Below are 21,413 nucleotides of genomic sequence, written 5' to 3' on the forward strand. Positions count from 1 at the left end.
AAAGTCAAACACTTTTTTCCAGGATTTTCAAAGTGTTGGTAAAATAATACAGGAAACTTGAGTAAACATTACTTTTGTCTATACACAGGTAATTTGTCATGATTAGATAATCAAGATCTCCAATTATGTGTTATGTGAACAAAAATAAATTTAAGATTTAAAATCTTGATTGTGTTACTGATCACAGTGTGATATTTACTTAACTACAGACTATAGCCATAAAGCAGTGTAGTGTTCTTGCCTTAGGCGTTCATAAAATATTAATAGCTTTCAGCCTGATCTTTAATGATTCTGAGCAACACAATTGCCATTGCAGTCAGAGTTATGGGTCATTGCTGACTCTCAGAATCAGGCCCTTCTTCAAACACACACAAATTGAACACTTACCCCTGTGGACTCAGATCCAGAGAGTCTTCCCGGCTGTGTTGTAAGCTGGGAGACCCCAAATCTGCAGTTGCATTACTGGCAGAGGTGGCTGTCCCAGTGCTTATTGTTGTAGTGGTACCCAGCGTTCCTGATCCATTAGTGCATGCTTTTGGTGGGCTCGTCAGCAAAGCCTCAGACTCCGCTAGATTTTTCACTTGGTGCATCACCCCTTTCCAAAGTTAAAAACAAAGTGTTTATGCTAATTTTTAGACATGCAACTCTTGCAAATATCGATACGTACCCCCTCCCCTAATGATTGTATTCAACATTATTTTGAAAGTATCCCTTAAACTTCATAGAAAGTATATGGTTATTGTACTAGTCAGGATATCCAAAAAGAAAACCAGTGTCAAATTGTCATAGGAATGGCAGAGAATATCAGTAGATTGGCAGGAAATCCAGACTTTTAAAAAATATGATTACTTGGTATATGTCAATGTAATTTCAACAAGTATTCTTAAAGTCTAAAAATAAGTCTGCTTGCTTCAAATAAGTCTGCTAAAACTAATCTGAAAAACTTTCAGAAAAACAAGCATTTAATGCCAAGAAAAGGTTGAGAAATCAACCAGAAGGTTACCATCTTCCCCAGTCATATGGCTAAAGAAAAATTTGCATGGATTTCCCCTTATATTATTTTTATAGTAACCTCCATTTCTTGCACATGGTAGAGGTCTAATTTACACAGTTTAATAGCATAAGCTCTCAATTCATGTCTAAGAAACATACATTAGAATGTTGCTTATTACCTCAGATTAACAGTAAATAATGAAAAAAAAAAGTACATTTACCTTCTCTTCTGAAGTAAACACTAAAAATGTCAGGTAATTTTTGCATTAAGATCTCTGCCATCTGAAGAGCTCCAACTACTATCTTAAGGTCTTGACTTGACAGCATGGAGGCAATATGACTAAAACAGAAAATGTCTGCTTTAAAAAGTTTGATTTCTCAAAGCTTTTTAAAATAAACCTTATTTATTAAGTTAGATCCTCTAAAAATATAGAGAGTAGCAAAGTCAAATGCAAACCCCTGTATCACACCTTTTATTTTTACATACAAATATTAAAAAAGCTGATGGCAAGGGTGGCGTAACTTACAGTTCCTTTAACCAGCTATATCCCTATGCTTAGTCAGGCATGTGCACACATGCACACATGTTGGCGGTGGTGGAAATTAGAAAAGATTCATCCCACAGGCAGGAAGTGGTCCCTGAAGAAGTTTAATTTCCATGAAGAGCTGCTAATTCAGTGCATTGCCTCCTCACATATTAGGCTGCTCTGGTCCCTAAATCCTTTCCTAGGGTACCAAGTTGGGGCTGCTTTGTGCTACCACCAACTCAGCTTATACATCTTCTGCTATACGGGTCCTCTTTTACAGTCTGCACCATCAGAATATTAGAGTTAATCTGTCCCTAAATTTGTAGGTAAGTTGGCTCAATATTTTAGTTTTAGAAACTAAGGAAATGCTTGACATCACTATTTGACTATTATAGTCAGTGTAACTAGCATCTATCCATAGTGATTGTTTGGTTAAGATGTTTAAAAAACATGCTTACAGTTGGGCTCCTAAAAGGATATTTAGACACCGTTTGATTTTCAGAAGTGCTGAACACCTACAGGTCAATGTGAACGGCTTTGTTCTCATCTCAGCACTTTTGAGAAATAAGGTTAATGCCCAAGCGCTTTTTTAAAAAGGTTCGTTCACAAGCACAAAGAAACCCACCTTGAAACGGCATGATTTTTCAGTACATCCTTCAGAAGTTCAGCATCAGCAAAATAAATTATCCTAAGAATTGCTCTAAGGCACTTGTGTCTAACAGCAGGTCCAGCGGAAGAGCTGTACACTTCATAAAGAACACCAAACAATGTTTTAATAAAGGATTTAGCCAATTCTGGGTCCTCTTTCATTAGCTGTGCTCGAGCATCATCCTTCTTTAATTCTGAATGCCCACCTAGAAAAGAACACAGAGTGGACACCTGAGTCACTGTGCAGTTCACTTCACTTTCACTCTGGCATTTGCCTCTTTTTTTTAAAACTGAAGTGGCAAGTTTAATCTCTATTTAAATTCAAGACAAGAGAATAAAGTTGTTTTAACAGATACATGACACTTCTGGTGGCTCGAACACATTTATAAGAAGGTATCCATCATAGTATTCTACTCTTGAAAGATACAGTTGGGAGTTTATATCAATATTTCTTACAATAAGTTTTTGAAGTAAAGGAGTAAAGTAAAGCAAGTCTTCAGAATTTAGATGTTTAAAGAAAGTTTAAACCTCATCTAAGACTACCCACACTAAGAAAATGGTATATACTTCAGAAAGCGGCAGGGGAGAATAATCTATTCCAACCTCAAGTTTGCCAATTTACACACAGCAGCTGATAAAAAAATTTCTGGAACTACTTCTAGTTCATGGAATTAATATTGTGATTTATTAAGACATTTTAGTCAATTCACCTCTGGCTTAAATGTAGCCTTGACTCAAGTAATCAAAGTAAAGTTTGAAGTCCCAAATTCAAAAACATACAATTCTGATTAGCTGAGAAACAGATAGCACATTGAGCAATATAGTATAAATAAGAGACAGCCAGAGATGCAGGATAACTCAAAAGCAGTACTTACTGGTATTACTATTGGCTAACGGGTTAGGTTTTCTCTGAATGGCACGTGCTGTTCCAGTGTCTTCATTGATTTGCTGCATAGAATTGAAGTCAATAGTATAAACACGCCCCAGGGTAGACAGACTTATCTCATCCTCCCCAACCTGATGAGCTGCCTGAGAATGAACAAACACAAAATGAAGCAATTTAAAAATAGAAATACTGACAGGTAAGAGATCATTTTATAAACAACCTTATGTCCCACAAGGGATGGGAAACAAAACAGAGTGCTATGTCCCATTTTACAGTGTGCTGAATGATAGCTTGCTTAGAAATTCTGTCTGACAGATACATTAGCATGTTAGAAAACTTTCAGAAAACTGTCCTTGACGTAAAGGCACTTTTCCATTTAAAAATGAGGGTTTAATCATCCTACTTGGCCTTGCTCCATAAAGGAACTATGACTCCTATAAACAGTAGTTAGCAGTTGGGATGAGATACCTTTTGAGACTCTCCAATGATCTGATCATGTCCTTGTGCATTCTGGATAAAATTTGTATCCAACCTCAGGATTCATATCCCAAGGCAAATGAAAGTTAAGAGCTTGGATGCCTCACCTCAAAATCCTAAAAGGCACTGTCTGCACTACCCTTGGTTACTAAATAGCTCTCAGTACAAAATAAGGGTCTCAGTTGAGGCCTTTAGGTCCTGCCGAAGTGAAAATTCAGCGTACTTTGACTGCTCTGTGAACAGCAAGATTAAGAGATATTCCCAGAGTGAGAGCTCTTAAATCAGAGGTGCAAAAGTGCAAGGTTCTGATAAACGTATTATACAAGTAGCTGACTAGATGTTTAATAATTCACCCAGTTTTGAAGGAATACAGAAATACTGCATAATCAAGCGTTTAGTTTCACATTTCAAGTATGAAGCTGTGATAAGGTTAGCACTTATATTAGCCAGTGTACAGTTTTACAACAATGACGGAGAAGCGAAGCAGCATTCAAACCTGTACACCAACGGATATACTTAAAATGTATGCTTGAAACACTACCTCAATTATCCGGCTATCAATCCTGTTGTAGGGATGCCAGAGACCCCGGTCATCTCGCCACTGCCAAATTGCCCCATCTGTATTTTGTGCATTTCCTTTCTTTAGCATAGTATCAACAGCAAAGATTCCTTCTTTAGGCAGGCAAGGCATCAGTTCACTGAAAAGAACATCAGATCAACTTTTGGTAACACTAATTTTTTTTATGTACCAGCATTAGTAGTTTGAAAACTATTAGCATTCATTTCAGTAATCATGAAATTACTATGTCAACCAAACTTGAAACATAAGATTGTGTAAAAGACTTACCATATAAGAGAAGTAAGCTCATAAAGTTCTTGAGGACTTCGTGGAACAAGATCAATTTGTTCTTGGCAACTCCCATTTGAGGCTCCACAAAGAAGGAAGTGAAGTGTTTCTGCAATATCTTTAAAACAATTGTTTTATAGTACAGTATTATCCCAGGGTCAGAGGACAGTGCCCTGATGTGACAGACACTGCACAGAATAGACAGTTCCCGCCCTAAAGAGCTTACAGTCCAAGTAGAAGACAAAGGATAGGTAAAGGGATAGAACACACAGTGATGGTTTGCAAGTGCCTTTAATTTTTTTTTTTTTTTTTTTTTTTTTTTTACAGGGGGTTTAGCTAAACAGAAAGAATGTAAGAGAGGGAAGACTGATAAGGAGGAGATGGGAATAGGGACAGAGAAGGAAGGAGGGGAGCATGCAGAGTACTGAGGCTGAGGTTAGAAAGGGGAGGGGGAAGTTGGAATAAAAGCCAATCAGCACAGGGGGAAAGAATGTCCTAAGCCAGAACTGCAGACAACAGCACAAATGACACTGATGTTCTTTCACAGAATTTCTTAAGAACAGTGCTTATTTAATGTAAACTTTCCCACCCAATAAACGTAGTTGGAACAATTACTTGTAGTAATGTTGTGATGGAATTAGTTTAAGTAACTAGTATTGACTCAAAACTAGTTTAAACCTCCAGTGACAGTTGAAAGTTGAAGATAAAAAGAATTAAATTCTCCATCTAATTACACTGCGAACCAAATTTTGTATCCCAGTCAAAATATTGTGTCACTATTGCTTTTTCCTTATTCCACATATTTCTATAGGCAAGCGTGGTATATTATAGATTATGGAGTGTTTAATAAAGTCAGTAACATTTATGGACACTATGCTTCCCATTCTAATAAAAAGTACCATGACAAAAAAAAATTAAATAAATAAAAAATGTGGAAGTACAGGAAGAACACATGCACTTACTTTGCTTCATAAGTTGAACTGCTAGCGTAGGACAATTGGAGCACATTAAGGAAAACATGCGCACCACCATGATGAACATTCCTGAGCTCAGGATGGGAGGAGTCACTACCAAGAGTTGCTGAATATTTGTGAGCAAATCCTTAGAGGCAACCTGCTGAAGCAAATTCTTAAAGAAAGAAAAAAACAGGAAGAGCAGAGAATTTAGAAAATTCTATTCTGATTAAAAACATTTTTTAAAAAAGTACAAAAGAGAAACTACTTACCTCCTCATGTTGGAAGTTGTCCACTAGCCGTGCAAAACAGAGACAAGTGCTTTCTACTGACTTTTTGTCCTATTAAAAAAACAAAAACAAAAACACACACAAAAAACATATTGAAAGATATTCTAGAGCCTGTATTAGATACAATTCTGCACGAAGTCCCCTTCCTCCAGGAAAACCCATCACTGAAACCCTACTTGTAGTAGCTTCCAATCTAGAAGTGATAAACTAACCTTCAAATTCTTTATGCCAAGAACACCTTCCCCAAACAGATTTCTTGGTATGGCTCACCCTGTAAGTCTATTAATTGAACCCAAGAATGTTACTCCATTTTAGATTGCAAAATACAAGTTTAATATATTCACACAATTTCTCAAAAGTGGAAAACCTAGAACAGCCTTAATGCTAAAGTTTAAAAATTTAAACAAGAATATACAGATACCACAGAAGACTGAAGTCTCACAGCGTGAGGTCAATCCTGCTTCCCAGGAAAAAAAAGTCACTTCTCCCAAAATCTTTAACCGTTTTCTAGTCTTTCTGTAATTTTGCTTCAAAGTTGCTCCTACATATAGCTTCTCCAATCGCCTTCTGCCAAATTGCTGAAATTATGCCAAATCAAACTTCTGTTTTTTGTGTGAGTAGTCATGTTTGCTCACTCACCTACATGCAACTCATCCCCAGTTTTTCTACCTTAAAAATAACCTGGTGTATACTTACAGTATGTACAAAATTAGTAATTTTAATTTAACATTAATATGCACAATATTAGGACATGAGTTATTGGTTTTGCCAATTATAGATGCCTCTTGCCAATACATACATTATTCCATTACCCAAATAAAGTTTTAGTACTGAGTATATTCACACATCATACACACTTAGAATCCTCAAAGCTATAAGACTTAAGACTTTTTTTTTTATATATAAAGTGACACTAACTCACACTGATCCGCCTCATTAAGGAAGTAATCAGTAGAAGTAACATGCTGCCAACCTAGAGAGATCATGGTCAGAGCAACTGGAAAGAATGTTACTTAACTTACAGCAAAACTCTGCTTCAAGATGTTTTTATACACAGATTCCACTTATGAGGCATGTGTGTCCCGTGAGCACAAGATCAGATTCTTTTGAACAGCACTATCTGCTGGGGCCATGCCTGTGCCCTGAGCAGCCTCTTGCTCCCTGTAGCAAGAGGGCTTAAAGGGCAGAGTGGCCACAACCTACGCCAAGTTCCTTAGATTATAAAAATCCCATTGAAGCAGGACTCCTATCTGCAGGGATGGAGAGTGGGTCATGGAATCTGTGTGGATGCAACATCTGAAAGAACCTTAGTTTCTGTCAACTGTAGACTGTTCTCTCTTCAGGTGATTATCAACACAGATTATACACTTGGTGATTAACAAGCAGTTGCCCTGGAGCTAGGACATGGATAAGTGGAAGCCTACCAAAACTAAGATGCAACCCAGAAGCTTACACCTGTCAATAATCAGTGGCTCAAGCTCCACACTGGTGTTCTTCATCTCTCTGATATGGGGAGGTTACCCAAGCAGACCACAGAGGCTGCCTGAACCCTAGTGGAATGAGCTACAACCTGTCAAGGTAGACTTTTCTTGGCCAAATTTTAACAGGAAGTCCCACTTGGAAGTCAGCGCTTGATAAATTTACCACTATCAAAAATACCTGAAAAAAGGGAGAATAAACTAAGACAGGGGAGAGATCCTTGTAGAGGAGAAACATCACTACTCCATCCTGAAACTTCTAAAGCTATCTGGCAAAGAAAATCTTAATTAAATGTCCTAAAAAGTGTGTGTGTGGGGGGGGGGGAGGGGGGAGTGCTAAATACTCTCCAAGAGCAAGGAACACTGACTATAAAGAATTCTTTCTTGCAGCCATGGGTGGTAGGAAGGAATTGAGTGTGGGTTGCAGGTGTCCTGCCCTTTATGTCCTCAGCTACAGGGAGAGATAGGGCACTCAGGGGGCAGGCCTGGGCCCAAGAGACACTGCTGTTCAAAAGAATCTGATTTTATGTGCATGCACATCAAAAATGAAATATGATTGGGCAATCATTCAAAGACAAAAGCTTCTGAAAAATCAAATTTATAGCTGGAAAAGATATGCATTAATCTGAATATGTAGCTTTGTAAAAGCTATTCACGAATTTTTACCATGGATCTCAGAAATTCTGAGGAAACTAACTGAACTTTTAAAATTAAGTCCACTGCCCACAAAACAGATCATCCATTGTGCAGCTTCATATTTCCTTTTAGGATCCTACTTCCTATGTGATTGGAAAAAGTATCAAATAGCAACTTCAGAAACGTTGTTGTCTGAAAGTGCCTGTCTGCAATGGATGACTGCCTAAACAAGTTTTCCTCATCTCCATTGACAGGATATATTAAGTCTGATTTGAGACTATAGGTCATATTTAAATACTAATACTGTATTGATTCTGCTGGCAGTTTACATAACTGCCTAGCCATAAGAGTTTGCAATACAGCGGTCTAAAAATCTTCCAGGGTTTTGTTTTGTTTTCCTGCTTCCACCCTTCTTGTCATTTTAAGTAGCATTTTGTCAGTTCCTTCTTGTTCTTTGCCAACATGATGAAAGAGCCCCAAAACATTACAAGTATAAAATTTAGACTAAGAGAGCTACAGGCAGCTTCATGCCTCCATAGCATGTCAAAATGACTAGTCAATGTTTTATAATGGCTTCTTACCTGATGGGTTAGCCTTTGTGTAAGCAGTGGCAGAGAATCTGCAACAAAGTGAAACTCATCAGGTGTGATGCTCTGGCAGCAGTTGGCAGCAATAGCTAGTGCATTCCTCTGGGCATTTATGCTGAAGAACTCCAGATACAGCAGACAGTCTGCCAACCCACCCTATAATACAGAAAGCTGTTAAAGAGAAGTATTCTCTGTCAGTGGCAATACAGTGACAGAAAATTCTGGGCTTTAATGACTCTTTGGGAAGAACTTGTGCACCACCCAGTTTGTGGTCTAGGAGCCATCAAAAGAGGAAACAAACTTCAAGCAAGTATCCTTTTTCTTTCTATTAAGGAAAAATACTTACTGCCTGCAGAATAGCTTTACTATGTCTGCGTGATAACATCTCCAGGGCAGTCAGTGCCTGCTCTGCCACATCAATACACTGAATAACTTGCAGCTAGAACAAAAGGAAGTAATTAAATGAGTTACCATTACGAATATCAGTCTCTAGAAACTGACTTGACAAGAATAAAAATTCCAATCTACATTATTAATACTTCCCACCCTATTAAGTTAAATTTTCTACTTTATGAAAGTAGTATGTTTAATGACTTTCCACTGCAAAGTAAGATAAAAGCTGAGTTTGAGTTAACACTCTACCTTACACATTGGATTCTTTCAGAAATTTCATTATCTTAACCAAAATAAAATAAAATAAAAAAGTACTTCTAATGTAACAAGTGTTTCTTTGTAGTACAAATTGTAGGTAATACAGTACATATTTAGCGTTTGAAGATATATTTACATTTCCGCATTGAATTAGAGAAACAAAACTCAAGTCACAACTAGCTTCATAATACTTTATTCCCCCAAACAGACTTCAGAAACTCGGGTTTGATTTTAGGGGCTTTCCTAAAGCAAATGGGCTCTAAAACCTGTGCTATGGCAAAACTGCTTTAAAAGCTTTTGGGAACTGGAGAAAATGTTGGATGTTGTAATGAAACAACAACTATTGTTAAGGAATCCACAAACAACCACCTAACACTTAAGTGCATACCCTCACACATCTGCCTTGCAACCTGATTTCCTCTAGGTATTAATTTTAACCAGGAGTACATGCTCATTAGTCTGTTGAAGTGTTGGTCTTGGAACACACTGGGTCCTAGTCAGCAAAGTTTGACATGCAGTTTACCAAATGAAGGAAGGAAAAGCTCTGGAAAAAACTGACTGACAACCGAAATGATCAGAGCTGGAGCCCAAGACCTCCGGGAAACCCTTGCTCAGAGGTTTAGCCATTACTTGGAAATACAGAAGATACCATCTGGTTGGAAGGAGTCCAACACATTTTGCTGTACAAGAAGGGCAATCATGAAGATCTAAAGAACTATTGTTCAATATGCCTGCTCTCAGGTCTACAAACTGTTCACCAAAACAACAACAAAAAGTGACTCTCACAGAGTCTGGACAGACAGCAGCCAAAACAGCAGGCAGGTTTTCGAAGGAATTTCAGCAGAACGGACCATATCTTCACTATAAACCAGCAATTGGAGCGCTCAAGAGAACACAAGTTCCCTTTATGCATTGCCCTCATCGACTAGGAAAAAGCGTTTGACAGCCTAGAGATCAGTGCCATGTTGAAAGCTCTTGCAGAGCAGGGCATTGACACAACTACATCAAACTACTAAACGAAGAAAACTCTGACTGCGCTACAGACGATCTCATGTTGATTGCCGAAAACACTATCAAACTACAGAAAATGCTGCGAGAACTCGACACAAAAAGCAGCCAATTTGGACTGAAAATGAACCGCTCTAAAACGAAATTTATGCGGTCTGATGCCTTGCCAAAAGGCCCAAATAATAGTCAAGGGGGAATAAATAGAAGAATTTTAACTACACCTCTACCCCGATAGAACACTGTCTTCAGGAGCCAAAAATCTTACTGCATTATAGGTGAAACTGCGTTATATCGAACTTGCTTTGATCCGCCAGAGTGTGCAGCCCCGCCCCCTCCGGAGCGCTGCTTTACCGCGTTATATCCAAATTTGTGTTATTTCGGGTTGCGTTATATCGGGCTAGAGGTGTATATGCTTATTTGAGCCAAGAAATTAACATGTGTCACAATCAGGGAGGTGGACTCTCGTGAACAAAGAAAGCTGGTTGGCGCACGCATTCAATTCTATCAAGGATGTCCTCCACGGAAAAACCAACAAGGCAACACGCGCCAACCTCTTCAACTCAACAGTACTGCCAGCAATGTTGTATGAGAACGAAACATGGGCGCAGACAAAGATAGAGGAGCAACAACTGTCTGTCATGGAGAGGACGATGGAAAGAAGAATTCTGGAGATTTCAATCCGCGACCGAGTGCCCAATGAAGTGATCAGACAGCAGATTGGAGTGCAGGACATTGTTGTTGAAAGCAGGTACAGTAAAATGCAATGGACCGGGGATATAGCTAGGCTCACTGAAAAATCGATGGACTGCAGCAATTGCCGAGTGGTATCCACGGAAACTGAAATAACCACTCAGCCGACCTCCAAAGAGATGGGAAAAGTTTATCATGAAAAAAAGGTATGGCCGCACATGGAGAAGGAAGGCCAGGATAAGAGAAGAATGGAAGACATATTGTGATTGGCACAATCTATATGAGGACTGATGGATTGAGCGATCAAGGTCATTAATTATAACAAAGGTTATTGTTTCACCTAAAATTTGCATGCTACGGAGTCACAAGTGTGCAAAGTCATCATGACACAAACAAGCTGCAACCCAAAATCCACTTTAGCAAATATTTACTACTCCTGAGAGAATTCTGCGCCCCCCCCCAAAAAGGGGGGGGAGGGGCCCAAAATATTTTTAAAATTCTGCAAAATTTATTCATCAATAAATAAACGTGGCGCCAGCATGGCAGTGGGGAGCACAGGGCACTAGTTGCATTGAGGTAGGAGATCACGCCAAAGCCCCCACCTCCCCCAGTACAGGGACTTGCCAGTGAGGCTGCACCCAACCCTGACACAGTGCAAGGGCTGGGCCTGCCCCTGAAACACACTGGGGCCCTGTCCCGCTGCGCCAGGCGCATAGGTGCTGGAACTAGAGATGCAGGGGGTGCTGCACTATACATTATAGTGTTTCCATTATATACAGGGTTTACAATTTGTTTTGATGGCTCTCAGCACCCCTACTATAAAAATAGTTCCAGCACCCCTGGCCAGGCACACCAGGTGGGCCTGGGTAGGCTCAGCCCAGCAGGATCCAAGTGTGGAGGGGTTTAGTGGGGGGGGGATCCAAGTGTGGGGTGAGAAGTTTCTGTGTGGGGCAATCTGGGTGCGGGTGGCTCAGTGGGAGATCTGGATGCACAAGGGCTCATTGTGGGATTCCAGATGCAGGGGCAATTGGACACCGCAGGGGATCCAGGTGAAGGTGGTTGGGGCTCACGGGCAGGGGGGCCGGGGCTCGGCGGGATGGGGGTGTCCGGGTGCGCAGGGCTCAGCGGGAGGGGGGTTCTGGGTGCTGGGGAGATGGGACTCTGGTGGGAGGGAGGGGGTGTCCAGGTGCCACTGGTTGGAGCTCAGTGGGGCAGGAGTCGGGCTTGTCAGGGTAAGGGTTTGATGGGCCTGCTTAACAGGGAAGCCCCAGCTGCAGCTGAGGGGACACCACATGCCCCCCTCCCCCCCCCGATTACCCTATCCCCCTTTTCTTCCCCACCTCATCCCCCACCCCCCTCCCCTCACTCCCACATTCCACTGCCTCCTCCCCCTCTTATCCAGCCCCACCACGGGCACTCACTGTTGCACAGAAAGCAGTAAGGCTCCCAGCACACAGAAGGGGAGCACAACTGGCATTAGGATCCAGGAGGCAGCATTCAGCTGCAGTCAGTGGAGTGGAGATGCAGCCTCCTTCAGCTGGGTAGTTCTGCGCTTGCAGAAATGAGAGGGGGGCAGTGGCAAGTAACCCCATGTGCCCTGCATGCCTTGCCTCTGTTTGGGGAGATATTCCCCCCCAAAATTGCACCCATAGTCCCATTCTCCCTCTTCCCCCACAGCTTCCCTTTGCAGGGAAGCACAGGCATTCTGCAGGAGGGGAAGGGGGGGGAGGTTCGTTCTGTGGGCAAGCAGTCCTGCAGAATTTCCCCAGGAGTAATTTACTGTAGGCTTCTCAAGTACAACTTAACTTCCCTCTCTGCATGCCTTTTGCTAGGAGCACAGCAGGTGACCAATTACCAGCAAGTTGAGTGATGTGGAGAAAGTGGATAAGGAAAAGTTATTTACTTATTCCTATAATACAAGAACTAGGGGTCATCAAATGAAATTAATAGGTAGCAGGTTTAAAACAAATACAAGGAAGTTCTTCTTCACGCAGCGCACAGTCAACTTGTGGAACTCCTTACCTGAGGAGGTTGTGAAGGCTACGACTATAACAGAGTTTAAAAGAGAACTGGATAAATTCATGGTGGTTAAGTCCATTAATGGCTATTAGCCAGGATGGGTAAGGAATGGTGTCCCTAGCCTCTGTCTGTCAGAGGGTGGAGATGGATGGCAGGAGAGAGATCACTTGATCATTGCCTGTTAGGTTCACTCCCTCTGGGGCACCTGGCATTGGCCACTGTCGGTAGACAGGATACTGGGCTAGATGGACCTTTGGTCTGACCCGGTACGGCCTTTCTTATGTTCTTATATGTTCTTAAGTTGCTTGCATGTGTTAGAAATGAAGCCATCCAAACTTCTAGCCACACCCATAAAACAAAAGCCACCAGCAGGCTGGAATGTAGTCCAAAAAACTAAAAGTCTTTCTGAATCCCCAAAACCAAGACTGAGCCACCACCCTTTTCCATTAGTCAGCAAACCTACAAGACCCGTAAATCAAGGAGCTCTCTAGAAGATACCTTACTGTACACCTGCTTGCTCATGTCCAAGCATAAAAGGAGGTGATATTAATCAGAATTCAAATAAAAAAATAATATATTGAGATTTCCTTGCAGTGTCAGTTGGAAATATAATTTGAGTTTCCCGTAAACCAGGTACTGATTTACAACATTTAAGGCTAGTTTCTTTCTTCTGATGCATTTTAGATTAATTATGATGTTATAAGAAGAAGAATGCACTTTTTTGGGTGGATGGAGAATTATGGGGATTACTCAGAGGTAAGCACTTGTCCTTAAGTTTTGTGTACTAATTTTAAATTATTTAGGGACAGGACTATTGCTACCTTTTCCAAAAAGACAGGAATTGCATCTACCACTACAGCAGATGATCTGGGAAGTGCTTCCATCATGTAGGTTAAGGCTCGACAAGCATGGTTCATCTATTAAAAAAAAAAAAGAAAAAATTAGATGACGGAAAAATTTAAGTTTGCAGGAAAAAAAATAGCTCATATCTCATGTCACTCACAATATCAAAGTTGTGCTCCATCTGCAGCAATGTTATCTATAAAGAAAAAAAAATCAGAACTGATTACTCATTTACTAATTTGGTACAAGTTACCAAAGGATATTGTTTCTTACATTCTACAAATATTTGAAAACCTGTTATCATTTCAGTTGAGTTTGACTAGGAGACACTGGATCTTTTTGAAGCTGTCACAACAGCTACTATAGCATTTAATGAAAATTGTTACAGGAGTCCAAAACCCAATTTAAATGGAGAAATACACTTTCTACAGCAGAGAATGCTAAAGAACTTTAAAATACACAGTAAAGATATTTCTGCTCATATGGATGAAGCTGTTATTGATTGCTATTACACATTACAGGTTATTGGCTCTAGATGTCCTGTCCTTGTCCCCCCCACTCACCCAAATGTACAAAGCCCACTGACCATGCAATGTAGTCAATATAAAGAATGTTCATTGTTTTTAAAAATACCAATTTTTGTTCTGTGCGTGCACACACACGCACGCACAGTCCTTTTATCTTCATGATTAAGGTTTCTGTACACACATTGCTTCTGGACCGTGTCTTTAAAAATAGATGATTTCGGGAGTGACTTTAAGTCTCTGATAAACACCTGAAATAGAAGTTTACAACAGAAAGTTCTTCCTCAAGCACTTCTGTTTTCTCCCATGTCACCCACATGCACAGGAAAGATGCCATCAAAATTCATAAAGCTGCCAACTTATCCACTTTTAAAGTTCTGTGAACTCTGCCTCTTCTCATACTGCTCACAAGTCACTCCTCTCTGGCTTTGGTTACGAGAACAAGCAGCTGAGACTTCTACTTTCATTCTAAAGTAATTTTATTGGTACCGTATCCATCTCAATCCAACTTCCACTCATGTGTCCACTTGTTGCAGCCTGTCTTGATACCAAGACGGTAAAGTTCTCTAGGGCAAGGATAGCCTTTGTTACTTGTCTATACAATGCCTAGTGCAATAAGACCCAGTTTTACTGGAATTCCCACATGCTATCATAACAGATGGCAGTCATGCTATAACAGAGCATGGTGCAGCTTAACACCTGTTATGGGTCCACAGTCCATTTAATGCCAGGGAATATAGGACTTGAAGTCCACAAGGATCACCTGCTGATACACTGAGTGCTTGGATTTTATAGCTTATAGGCATTGCTACTGTAGATTTGGAGGACAGCATAGAGTGTACTACTGGGAGCCCTAAAGGAGAACAGTTGTTGCCACTAGGCTTCTTCCAGGAGAGCAAGAGAGAGACTTGAGTGGGCCTATGTAAGAAGGCCCAAGATTGCAAGCAACTATCAAGGACTTCTGGAAGGACTGTTCACAGATCCTAGTCAAAGGGCTGTAGAGAACCCCTGCAACCGAGGGATGGAAGGACTGTTACCACTCATACATGGGAGGAAGATGTATTAGCAGACTAGTGAGGAATCTATGGAAGTCAAAGTGTGTACGACAAGCATTAGAATAGTAAACCCCAAAAGGAGACATTTTGCTTTTGAGTCACGTGTTGTGTGGGGAGGGAGGCACAGCCACAACCCAGATGAAAAAGGGTAAGCAAACCCCATATACATACACATACCTTGATAGAGCACCACAGCAGTCTTCCTAGGTACTAATATGTAGATGGAAAGCTATCCATTTACACAGACATGTCTGTGTGTACCTGGCTACATGTTAGAACCCAGGAAGACTGCTGTAGTGGCCTGTCAAAGTGTATGCATTTATGACTGGGTATTGGGGGTGGGGTGTACTTACCTTCTATATTCAAGGTATCTTCCTAGTCCTCTGCAGTGCAACCCAGACATGGAATTTTACAAAGTGTCTATGTATCAAATACTCCCATGAGCCAGTCTAGAAAGGGTACTCACCACACTGGCTACATAAAGTCATTGCCCCTCATCCAACCCTGCTTTAAGGGCACAATGCCCTCTCTCTCTCCAGCCAGCTCACACTCCAATTAGGAGCCTCACAGCTACCAAAGAAATCTGTAGGAGTACAGGATTAACCTATACGATTTTTTTCCTTTTACTATTTAGCATTGAAGTGTGGAAGCCATGGGACCTAAAATTGAAGAGAGGGGTTTAGTAGTTTGTTAACTAAACTACCGTCTGATTAGAGGAAGTTGTTGAAAGTGAAAATATTTTGTTGATATCATAAGCCTTTAATGCTATTTCTAAGTCCAGATGAGCCAGAGGCTACCAAATACCTCTTAAATTTAGAAGTTTCAAGAGTACTTCTACTTTACTGTTGAATCCTTTTGCTATATTGTTTAAATACTATGTTTCACATAGAAATATATAAACAAATGTGATCCTTACCAAAGCTGGTACAACACTCTTGACTGGAAATCCACCTAATGTTTCTTCATTCCCCATGACCAACAACTGACACATCTCAATTACCGCCTGTAGCTGCTGACTTTCATCAGTGGCTTGGAGCCCCTGAAGAAGCTGTTGGGCTTTAGAACCTAGAAAAGTAAAGATCTGTTATAACTTGTAAATATTTAGGGTAATTAAAAGCTCTGATCACTTATCTTACCAAGCAGAAAGTTTGCTTTCTGGGTGTTCTGTGATTTCACAGATTTATTTACTTATTTATTTTAGAGTCAAATTCTGCTCTTAGCTTCCCTTGCCATGCAGCTGAAGTGAGCATATGGGAGCAACTGTGCTAAAATTACCAAAACAATCTACCTAGCATAAGACAGGATGGCTACGGTGGTGGGTGGTAAATATCACTTCTTCTTTAGAAAGTAAGCAGCACATACTACTGTGATAGTGAACATTACACTACAGCATAAGAACTAGATGGCAGACGACATCCCCTTGTTGGTGTGGTGTGCTGGTAGGCCTGGTAACTGGGCCTCCTCCTAGTTCTTTTGACTGCTAGGTAAGCATCCCAGCCTGCTGCATTGTAGGTATGCTGAAGTGGAGGTAAGAAGAGGGTAGGATTTGGTCCTTAGTAGTCCCTGCTGACAGAACTGACCTGTGTTTCAAAGAGGTGCTCAAACAAACAATTATCCCTCTAAAATGATTTCAAGCCCATCTGACCATTGTGCATTAGGGATGCCATGACCAAAACAGTTTTCAAAACCTAGTCTTGAGTATGGCTTTTCAAAAAAAATCATAAAAATAAAAATAATCCTTGTTTCAATTCAATTAATAGTTTCTTCTTGTTAAAGAAGTATATATATAAACCAAACTAAATCCTGAAAAACAAGATGGTACTTTTAAAAAAAGGAAGTTAAGCCATACTTCACTTCTTAAAAAGAAGAAAAAAAAGTTAAATGCTTGTAGCCAATGTTCCACAACTATGGAGGAAGGGAGGGAAGAAACTTAAGTTTTAGTGTGCTGGAGTTCCTTACACTATCCACTAGATTTAATCGTAAAAATTAGTTGTATTTAAATCCTTACATAGACAACATTAGATTTACTAGTAGCCAAGTTTAACCAGTCTGAAAGCTGCTGACAGAATTAAGTCAGACAAGATATAGTTTACTTACTAGCTCCACTTCCAATTGTCCTGTGGAAAAGCTGTGACATCCGAGGACCAAGAGGGCCAAATAGGTGAGGAGGAAGACCCCTCGCCTCTAACAGAGCTAAAAGCAAACACAGGATATTAAACAGTGATTTTCATAAAAAGTTTCCATGTAACTAAGTCTCATGAACTTATAAAGTTACAGAGTTTTGAAGATTTAACACAGAAAAAGAGAAGATGACACTACATGGATTTCTCCTAACACCAATAAAGGCAAGTGAACTCCTTGTCCGCCAAAGGTTACCCTTTACTCAAGTGTGGCTTTAAGTCAAATGTGAATCAAGGCTGTGAAAAGACAGTCTTTTTGTTTTGTTTTTTAAAGAGCCAGGAGGAATTTTGGAGTTGTGTCAGTTTCTCTGAAGTATTTACATGAACATAAACATTTATATTTTTTTGATACTAGAAATAGTAGGCTCTAATTTTTTTTTACAATAGTTTTCACTCAGACTGAAACTAAAGCGGAATGGCAAATTGGGCAAAACAAGAGAGTTGTACAGCTGTACAGAAGAAGTGGAATAGATGATGTTATTGACTTGAGAGAAAAGCATGGCAAATGGAGTTGTGAACGGTTAGGGGAGCTGGCTTGCTAGAGTCTAAAAACTTCTGGAAGCGGCAGAACATCTGTTAACAATTTTATATTAAGTCATCCTGTTTTTCTTGTCTGGAGAGTTGACTTCAAATGGGGGGGGGGGGGGTTCTCATTTTCACTGCAGCAAGTCTGAACATTGCTCATCAATGCTACAAATGGGTGGTTAGCGATTAACAATCAATATTATTTGACTCAATTTGCCTAACGCTGGAGGAACTGTTAGCAAGCAAACCATTGCTCTTTTCCCCCGCTCTTCCAGCACTTAAGAATAAAAGAAACAGATTTTTGCCCCAAATCTATTTTTGCAGAGGAAGTGATCACCACAATTCCTTGCACCAAAGTAGAAGAAGATTGTTGAAGTGTTTACAGAAGACAGGCAAGTTAAATGCAGGATTTTGTCCAAGTTGTCAGTTTCTGAAAGAACATGCATTTCTGTGCAGCCCACGCATCAAGCAAGCATAATTTTTAGCTCAACTGGATTTTATTTGGTCAAAACCTGGGAATACAGGTGGGTGTTGAAGAAGCAAATAACGCCATCATTATCTAAGAGCAGATACAAGAAAGAGTGGTGGGCCTAACTAAACTTGCACTTGTGTTTTATAAACTAAAGCTATTATTGGCATCTTTTCAGATTTGAGGAATAAACAAGCCTATGAACTGTATTCCATATTAAGTGTTCTGTTTCATCGAAAAAGTATTTAGACAAGCGGAGTATGTTTATTGGGTTGGGAAATCAGTAACCAGTGCAAAAAGAACTCATGTAGTACTACATGAGTTAAGACACTCAAAGTTCAGCCTGCTCTAGTACTGCCAAATTCTTGAGTGTCTACTGTAACACAATTTTTCCCACTACATTATGAGTAATGATAGTAGGCAAAGCAGCATGGTCACCAGCAGGAGGGGAAGGGAAGGAGATGAAATAGTTAGTAGGTTTTTTGAATGGGTATCAGCAGAGAGAAAAATATCAGAATAATGTTTTTATAACACCATGTACATACACCTCTACCCCGAGATCCTCGGGAGCCAAAAAAAATCTTACCGTGTTATAGGTGAAACCGTGTTATATCGAACTTGCTTTGATCTGCTGGAGTGCGCAGCCCCACCCCCCCGGAGCACTGCTTTACCGCGTTATATCCGAATTTGTGTTATAGTGGGTCACGTTATATCGGGGTAGACGTGTATATACAGTATCAACCCACCATATTAGCCTAGTAAAAGCTTTTTACCTTGTAGTCTTCCCATCTCAGAATCATCTGACTCACTTTCTCCAGAAGTTGTCATGCCTACAGCCCCCGCAACAGAACTAGATGCTAAAGAAAGAAAATATTTTAGAGTAACACTGACCTGTCTAAGATTTATTTCAAAATGCTTCTATTTAAATCAATAACTAAACCCCTACTGACTTCAGTAGCAATTGGACTAGGCTTCTAAGATACTCTGTATTTAACTTTGATTCATTTAAGCGATATTCTTACAAAAAATTAATAGTGACAACACCTACACAAGTTCTAGGGTTTCTCCATCATAACTTGCACAGAAAACTTAATTGTACTTCTGAAACAGGTATTTTAACTTTCAGATATACATGCATAACTTTGGATAAAGTCTGTGAATTCAGTTTAAGTAATCCAACTTGTTACACTGCACTGAAGCAAATCAATGCCTTATTTTCAAGCCTGAACATTTTAAAGCTTTTTTTCCTAAAAGCCAACATAATTGGAGAATTGAAATAAACTGATGTGCTGAATTAGGGTTGGATTGCTTATACTGAACAGTAAGTTATTCTGCAATTATTTCAGAGACTGTTTGGGGAATAATGTACTCTTCAGTGTGAGGATATCACTAACTTCATGAACAGTTTTTCCTATTGCAGCATAGTCAGTGCAGAAAGGCCAATAATTTAGATACTAGCCAAGACTATTAGGAAAAATACATTTTTCTACAAGTATTATAAAGCTAGAATACGTAGGGTAATATCAAAAGGTACAAAAATGCTTTCACAACTGAGCATCACAAGGTAACCAAAAGATCTTTACTATAAAAAGGACAGACTTGCATAGTATTGACTGGTTACATACAGATTCTGATCATAGCTTGTCAACTAGCACACTAACTTATGTTTGTTTCTATATGGTGGATAACAAACAGTAACATTACTAGTACAGTAGTTTGGAGAAGAGGTCAAAGTTATGTCACATAAACAAAAGGCCTCTGAACACAACTATAACTAAACACTTGAGTTTCAAGAGCGTAGTAATCCCTTGCTCAGTCAGCATCCAGAAGCGACATTTAGAATTCATTTATGCCTTTTTCCCCTAATTTATTTGAAAATAAATAAATAAAAAATGAAGCCCGATACTCTAAGGTTTACATCAATGTTTTACAGAGCACCAGACAACGTGTCCTAAAGTTTGTATTTCTTCTTACCTGCTGCTCCTTGTGGAGCCTCATCTGTACGTGCAGCTGAAGAATTAACTCCATCCTGGTTGTTATCAGGATCAGCCATTTTTTCCTGTCGGCGAGCTTCAGCTGCTCCTCTTTTGCCCAGGCCAGAGCCTCGCCGACTAGAAAGGCAAGTATAATGGTGTAAAGTTCCAGGTATTACCAATTAAATGGACACAAGTTTCTTACCTAACAAAAGACCACTCAAAAACAAGAACCAGTATGGAGTATTATAAAGGAATGTTGACATTCATAGCTATTCCTCTGAACATTCTTCAGCTTTTTTCCCCAAAGGGGACAAGAATGCAATTGCATCCATTTTATGTTCTTGGTATCCACATTTACACATATATAATGAAGAATACTATAGATAGAACAAGTGAATACTTGAATCTTGATCATATTTCGAAACTGATGCTGAATAACTGACCACCACTAGCATTTAAGTTCAGACAATTGAGTGCGCATCTGTGACTAAGTGGGAATTTTCTTAATATTTTTGCATGAGTACTGGGTGCTGCATGTTTACCTAGGTAGATGGAAAGGTGGTTTAATATCTGTAGAGACTCAGAGGACCAAGTGTGAATGTCACCTGGCTGCCTGGGCCCAGACAGTGGCCAGACACTTCATAACTTAGCACCGGGTGGGCAAAGTTTTTGGCCTGAGGGTCACATCTGGGTATGGAAATTGTATGGCGGGCCACAAATGCTCACAAAATTGGGGGTTGGGGTGTGGGAGGGCTCCGGATGGGGGTGCTGGCTCTCCGGTGGGGCTGCGAGTGCGCAGGGCTGGGACCAAGGGGTTTGGAGGCCAGGAGGGGGATCAGGGCTGGGGCAGGGGGTTGGGGCATGGGGCATGGAAAGGGGCTGGGGAGGGCAGACTCTGGGCAGTGCTTACCTCAAGCAGCTTCCAGAAACAGCAGCAGCATGTCCTGCCTCTGGCTCCTATGCGGAGGTGCAGCCAGGGGGCTCCGCATGCTGCCCCCACCCCAAGCTCTGCCCCTGCAGCTCCCATTGGCTGTGGTTCCCAGCCAATGGGAGCTGCAGAGGCAGAGCTTGGGGTGGGGGCAGCATGCGGAGCCCCCTGGCTGCCCCTACACATAGGAACTGGAGGGGGAACATGCCGCTGCTTCCAGGAG

The 21,413-nt window shown here is 40.5% G+C and overlaps 1 protein-coding gene across 1 annotated transcript in view; it reads right to left on the bottom strand.

Annotated features, from left to right (window-relative positions):
• The window catches only part of TRIP12 (thyroid hormone receptor interactor 12), a 155,829-nt gene that overhangs the window by 51,056 nt on the left and 83,360 nt on the right, over positions 1–21,413 (bottom strand). Inside the window, exons 6-21 of the mRNA XM_065411164.1 lie at positions 20,261–20,397; positions 19,060–19,143; positions 17,210–17,305; positions 16,029–16,177; positions 13,694–13,729; positions 13,512–13,607; positions 8,669–8,761; positions 8,317–8,478; positions 5,604–5,672; positions 5,341–5,506; positions 4,379–4,496; positions 4,073–4,229; positions 3,044–3,197; positions 2,146–2,374; positions 1,215–1,333; positions 388–595 (exon numbers count right to left, since the gene is read on the bottom strand). Of these exons, the coding sequence (XP_065267236.1) occupies positions 388–595; positions 1,215–1,333; positions 2,146–2,374; positions 3,044–3,197; positions 4,073–4,229; positions 4,379–4,496; positions 5,341–5,506; positions 5,604–5,672; positions 8,317–8,478; positions 8,669–8,761; positions 13,512–13,607; positions 13,694–13,729; positions 16,029–16,177; positions 17,210–17,305; positions 19,060–19,143; positions 20,261–20,397 (2,073 nt within the window). The remainder of the gene's footprint in view (positions 1–387; positions 596–1,214; positions 1,334–2,145; positions 2,375–3,043; positions 3,198–4,072; positions 4,230–4,378; positions 4,497–5,340; positions 5,507–5,603; positions 5,673–8,316; positions 8,479–8,668; positions 8,762–13,511; positions 13,608–13,693; positions 13,730–16,028; positions 16,178–17,209; positions 17,306–19,059; positions 19,144–20,260; positions 20,398–21,413) is intronic.

Source organism: Emys orbicularis, chromosome 9, assembly GCF_028017835.1.
Source record: "Emys orbicularis isolate rEmyOrb1 chromosome 9, rEmyOrb1.hap1, whole genome shotgun sequence".
NCBI classification, from domain to species: domain Eukaryota; kingdom Metazoa; phylum Chordata; order Testudines; family Emydidae; genus Emys; species Emys orbicularis.